The sequence below is a fragment of the Plectrocnemia conspersa genome, unplaced genomic scaffold (assembly GCF_051122295.1).
Source record: "Plectrocnemia conspersa isolate PC_06_02 unplaced genomic scaffold, ASM5112229v1 ptg000014l, whole genome shotgun sequence".
In the NCBI taxonomy this organism is placed as follows: Eukaryota; Metazoa; Arthropoda; class Insecta; order Trichoptera; family Polycentropodidae; genus Plectrocnemia; species Plectrocnemia conspersa.
In genome coordinates, this window is record NW_028277178.1 from 2643588 (window position 1) to 2650494 (window position 6907).

The 6907-nt window shown below is 29.7% G+C and overlaps 1 protein-coding gene across 1 annotated transcript; it reads left to right on the top strand.

The window, feature by feature from the left end:
- Window positions 1-2417: 2417 nt before the first annotated feature.
- LOC148225974 (uncharacterized) lies at window positions 2418-6907 on the top strand. The gene is made up of 5 exons (XM_088203771.1): window positions 2418-2492; window positions 3059-3108; window positions 3173-3215; window positions 3281-3357; window positions 4980-6907. Exons 1-5 carry the CDS (start codon window positions 2465-2467, stop codon window positions 6756-6758), a joined length of 1977 nt encoding a protein of 658 aa, XP_088059897.1. The 5' UTR covers window positions 2418-2464; the 3' UTR covers window positions 6759-6907.

Consider the following 6907-nt stretch of genomic DNA (forward strand, 5'->3'; position numbering starts at 1 on the left):
GAAAATATCTTATGCAAAATTATACAACAAAATAACGCGAAAAATATATTGAATTTCACTTTTAACATCAGCATTCTATTAGTAAGCAAACTTCCCTTTCCTTCAAAATCATATTTTTTTATATTAGTTTGGCGCTTACAAGAACATAAAAATATTTTATGTGTACAGCATAGCGTTATCAAATAAAAAAATCTGATTGGAATCAGTTGCACAACTCTAATGCCCATAATATACCGATTTCAGGCACATCGAGAAAAGGGGTGACTTATCTCTAAAACTTGAGTTCCGAGAACAAATTTCGAAACACAGTTACAGGACGGAACAATATAGTTTTTAGCTCTGTATAAATAAGTTAAATACCCAAATTATTTATGTGGTTATTCCTGAAAGAAAACATAGAAAAAACAGTCTCGAATCGATCGGATATTTAAAAAAAAAAGTAATTTTAGTAAGGTCATATCGGAATACATTTTCACCAGTAGATATATATATTTTTACCAATAAAAATATAAATTTATATATCTCAATCAAAAATATATATGATCAATCACATAATCGATTTTTTCTAATGTTTATATTTTAATGCTAAATTACTGAGACAAACTTGTCCCATTAACGATCACAAATATGTAAAAATAAGCTTTAACTTTCTGAAGGATAGCTCACAACAATCTATACTGCAAAAGTTAAAAGAATTTGCATAACTGCTTAATACTTTATCAACACAATAATAAGTTAACGAATCGCTAAATTTAAATTCTTATTATATAACAATCACAATTCAATGATTGAACGAATTAACGAAATCACCATAACCACCGACTATACTCGGTGGCAAAACATAAAAATCATAACTTCGTTAAAAAATTTTTTTAACGAAAAACACTTTTTTAAAGAAAAGCTTTGAAATAGAATTTAATTTAAATTTTAAATTTAAAAAAAATAGTAGCGTTGAAATGCGATTCGCTGAGTTCTCGCAGAAAGCTGTATATCACTAATCATTTCTTAAAACTGCTAAAGGATGCTGTCGATAATCCAGCTATTTTCGAGGAATTCCAATTTTGGGCTCCATAACGTCTTCGAGAATTACGATCGCGTCCTCTTTTGTTGTACGTTGGGGCTAAGACGTCCGCACTTGCCGACTCGCCTATGGCTGTCGCCATCCGGGTATCTATTTATTGTCAGCTACGAGAAGCTGGTCCAGTTCGTATCATATCATTTTAATATTTTATGATTTTTGTTGCCTTCTTTATATGTATTATTTTAATCGAATATAATTTTATTTCATTCGTATATTGCATATTATTGACTGAATATATCGTAAAATAGTAAACACGTTAATTGTTCACGACATGCTGTTCAAAATGCTTTGAAACGGTTCAATGAATGTGGTTACTACAAATCAAAGCCAAAAATCGGAAGAAAACGAAAGACAACTGCCTAGAAAAATCTAATGTTAGTTTGCGAGTCCCTTCAAAATATTCTAAAAACGTCTTCAAATCTGGCGGCTAAAGTCATTTTTTTCGCGGACACTGATAAGAAGGCTAAACGATGTGAGACTCAGAGGTTGTAAAGCCCGACAATAACCGTGGCTTTCAGAAATAAGTAAAACTCGAAATTTAGAGTGGGCCCAAAAACACCGAAATTGGACATCTGAAAATTAAGCGAAAATCATTTGGTTCGATGAATCAAACTTTAAGATAATTTTAAACTAAAATTGCCTAATATAAAAAAAAATTAAAAACTTAATTTATTCAAAAATTTCTGAAGCAATCATTTTTTTAAATATTCATACTGTTTTAAACATTTTTTTAGTTTTTAGCACCCCTGGTGTAGTTTAAGAGTCGGAGAAGAATAACTAGCTGATTGCCTAATACTCAAAGTCAAATATATGGGCAAAATTAAAAGTAAAAGTTGCCCAAATAATTGAAAATCCAAAAATTAGCTGCAAGAAATGGAGAAATATGTCTCCGTCCACCTGCATTAGTTGACTGTATACCAAAAAGGGTTGATAATGTAATTAAAGATAAGAGATATTAAAAACAAGCTTAAAATAAACACTTTAAACAACCTCGATCGGTTTTATATATATATATATATATATATATATATATATATATATATATATATATATATATTTTTACGACTATTTAAGATATAACACATTTAATACGGTGCCCTATTATTATGGTTAATCCTGTAGCAACTATTTAAAAATGTGTATAAAAATAAGAGAAATATGTAATGGATTTTTTTAATAATAAAAAAGTGATGGGGCATGTAATAGATTTGTATAATGTGTAAAACGGATTTTTTTTATTAATTTTGATTTATTTTACAAATAAAAAGCGTTTATTTATTACAAATAAAACAATATCCCCGTTTTTATCATGGGCGCATATAAACCGCTTTAGACCAAAAAATCAATTGGCACTTGTGACAGCTTGCGGTGCAGATCGCCACAATGTCGTTTCCACATTATTTTACTTCAGGTACAGTTCCAATAAACAATTTAAAGTATGCACAAAATATTAGCTGTCTTAAGCCATATAAGTTTTTCCTTTATAAGTTTTTTACATATGTACATTACTGGAAATGATTGCGTTAAGTGAAATTTCGAAATTGCATTACAGCCACGCTTAACAGCACTCAACCGCTCGTAATTTTCGTCGTTTTCTTCTAACAATTCCATGCATTGATTGTGAAGAGAAAGGGCCTTTACGATGGTTTTAACAGTTAAATTTCGCACGGTAACAGGTTCGGGGACGTATGGCAGTCCATTTCCTGCAGCTCTTCAATAGTCAAGTCCATAAATAAATTTTGTGTCATCCAAGCCTTACGGTTGCATACCTGTATATATATTCAGGTGATCAGCCCCCTTTGCCTGTCTTGAATAAAAAATTTCGAAATGACCTTTTTTTAGCTCCCGCAGCAATCTGTCCTTTATTCTTCCCGGACAAAAATTTCCGAGATTGATTTTGAGCAAAAATGTTTTTTTTTATTGTCCTTCAATATTTTCCAAATTGGTCACATTATATATATACATTTTACTTTTCAGAATCAAGAATTGAACCAGCAGATGAAACATTAAATTCCGTCAAAATTAAGGTAATACAAATGATTATTACTATATCTTCGAACCGAAATGCTTAAAATTTATTTTCTTCCTCAGGTCGAATATAATTCACAGGAACTAGACGATATGTTTGAAGCAGGTAAAATATTGTGCTAAAACTATTTATTCGCATTACTTGAGTTATCGATTAATAAATCATTTCAGAAACACATGATGTAAAAGATATACTAAATAAAAACACTATCGATGAAGAATCTTACCAATATCCGGAAAATCATATGGTAAAATTATTTTAAAACTAACTCCAATCTTTAAACTCTGGTTGTACTAAGAATGTATTACTAACTGTGCATATCTCTGAATCCATACCTAATTCCTAATTTTATTATATCTTAATATGTTTAAAAATTGCACAAAAATTATTACATGAATATTGTTCTATTATAAACACCTACTAAATTATTCTACATATATTTTGTTGATAGAATCTCTCAATACCAAAAAATCGAAAATTGATTTAGTAAATTTTTTGTAAGCATCTTGTGAATTGTCGACAATTTATTGTTTATGATTTGTGATACCTAAATAATATTTTAAATACTCTAGAGCAGGGATGAGCAACACGCGGCCCGTTAAACATGTTTATGCGGGCCCGCCAAGCATTTCTAAAATTGAATTTATCGACTTTCTCCCATCAATATATTTTTCACATTTAGAAAAAGAAAACGTTACTACCTACTTCTCAAAAATACGCACAATATATAGACATTTTAATCAACGAATTTCAATTACGATTCCAAATGTTCAAAGCTGAGAAGACGGCGGATTCCATGAAAAAGTTTTCTTCGCCATTTAATATCGATGTGGATACAGTTCCCGAATACTTTCAAATGGAAGTGATTGACATGCAGAATAATGTGCGGCCCGCCAAAAAAATTTAAAATTTCAATTGGCCTGTTGATTAAAAAGGCTGCTCACCCCTGCTCTAGAGTATGTTGCAAGGATTAAATTTTGGTCCAATGCTGTTTTTTCTGTTTATAAATTATATTAACACACTAGTTAATCAGTTGGACTTTTTATTATACGCTGACTATTTGAACATATTTTAATCTATCAAAACAACTACTAATTTTTAATCTTTACAAGATGATTTAAATTTGTTGCGAAAGTGATCTTCGATAAATCCTCAGTGGAACTACTCAAATTATTTATCTAAAACTATTGTTTCTATCAACTCTATTTGTCAACAAAGTTGAATAAATATTTGCTAAAATAGGTTTTATTTTTTAGAATTTGTAAAGACAGCATTTTATTGTTATTACCCACTTAATATTTTATTAAATAATAATACTAAATTCTGCTGACAATTCTCAAATATACCAACGTATTTTCGACCTCCTATATTTGACACAAAATTAGACCTACTCACACTGGTGATTCTCAAAATTGACAAAGCAGTAAGAAATAGTCAATTGCTTGACTAAGTTAATCTGCTGGAAATTCTTACTTATATAAATAAATAAAGTTAAATAGCTTAGATTGCACCTTTCAGTAGTTATCTACTACTTATCTAAAATATTTAATGCATGCTTGTCATTTGACTATTTCCCCATAATGTGGAAAACAACAAAAATCCTTACAGTTAAAAATAGCATTCCGATCAATTATTCTTCCATTAGCCCATTCAATAAGCTAATGGGATGATAATTGATCTATTGCCTTCGCTAAGGAAAATATTTGAAAAATAATCTTATCGCAATTAACTCTGCACTTGAGAATGAAAATTTTTGCCCTAAGTGATTCATTTTTAGATCAACCAGACTTATGACTTTTAAAAACAATGTCTTTTCAGTTATTGATTATTGGTCATAAATATATAATTTTATTTTATTATATTTTTTAGAAACACGAAACTCCAGTTAATGATCAGCTTTGCGTCGAAGATAAGAAGTTCAAGTTCTTCACTGAAGAATTGGAGTTTACACAGCATCTTGATTTGCATTCAGATTCGTGGAACGGTAAACACGAAAAGAATGAATTATTTATCAAAAATGAAACAAACGATCAAAAAGTATTTGAAAATAATTTTGATCTCTCTCAGCATTTGAATATTCACAGAGAGTCTTATGAATTTAATTGTGGTAAATGTGGAAAAGCATTTCAGGGAAAATCTCAACTATTACAGCATATAAATATTCATAATGATTGTTGTTTATTTAAATGCGACATATGTATTGAATCTAAAGTTTTCAAAACTAAAATTTCCCTCTTACAACACTTTAATGAATGGCATATTGATTATTGTGATTTTAAATGTAACGATTGCGAGAAAGCATTTCGTTTTAAATCAGAACTTTTACTACATATGCGTATTCATGATATTCCTCATAATTTTACATGTAGTGTATGTAATGAAGAATTCAATTCTAAAACTGAATTTTTAAAGCATTCGAAAGAGCATAATGATAATGATGTATTCGAATGCGAAGTATGTGGAAAACCACTCAAATCTAAGCGATATCTTACGAACCATATGAAAATTCATAACGATGCTAAATATAAATGCGATGAATGCGAAAAAGCATTTAGGATTAAATCTGATCTTTCGCGACATATGAACATCCATAACGTCTCTCGTGATTTTATGTGCAGAATTTGTGGAAATGATTTCAAGACTAGAGATAATCTTTCGAGCCATTTGAAACTTCATAGTGAAACTTTTGACTTTCAATGCAACAAATGTGGAAAATTATTCAAGATTAGATCGAAGCTTTTACGCCATATGAATAACCACATCGATACCAAGAACTTTGAATGCAGCACGTGCGGTAAAAAATATAAATCTAAAGCCGTTCTTGCCCTTCATATGAATATTCATAACGACTCATATTATTTTAAATGTAGCAAATGTGATAAGAGGTTTAAATCTAAATTTAACCTTTCACGTCATATAAAATTTCATAATAACTCCTATGACTTTAAATGTGTTAAATGTGAGAAGACGTTTAGATCTAAATTTAACTTTTTACGACACATGAAGTATCATAGTGATTTCTGTGACTTTGAATGCAACGTATGTGGTAAACCGTTCAAGAGTGAATCGATACTTTCGCATCACATGCATATTCATAGCATTTCTTGTGGCTTGAAATGTGACAAATGCGGAAAAGAGTTCAAGGCACTATCGAAACTCTTAAGACATATGGTTGTTCATAGTAATTTTTATAACTTTGAATGCGATACGTGTGGAAAAATGTTCAAAACAAAACAACATATTTTAAAACACGTGAGACTTCATATTAATTCTTGTGATTTTGAATGCAACAAATGTGGAAAAGCGTTCAAATCGAAACAACTCCTTTTAAAACATGTACAATTTCAGTCTGCTTCTTATAACTTTGCATGTGAAAAATGTGGCAAAGCATTTAAGATTAAATCGGGTCTTTTACGACATATGGATATTCATAGTAATACTCGTGACTATATATGTATCAATTGTGGGAAAGCATTCAAAACTAGAGGTACTCTTTCAGTCCATATGAAACTTCATAACAATACTTTTAAATTTCAATGTGATAAATGTGGAAAAGCATTCAATTCTAAAGGTACTCTTTCAAACCATATCAAATATCACAGAGAGCTTTTTACTTTGAATGTGAAGAATGGTGAAAAACTTTTATAATTATTAAAGTATTAAATTTTTCTAATAAAGCCTTTTAAGTTGTTATCCGTAAATAATATCTTACGGACTTTTTTATATAAATATTAACGTGTAATAATAACGCTTAGTTTACTAATAATTTAAAGTATAACTAGTGGCACATTTACAAT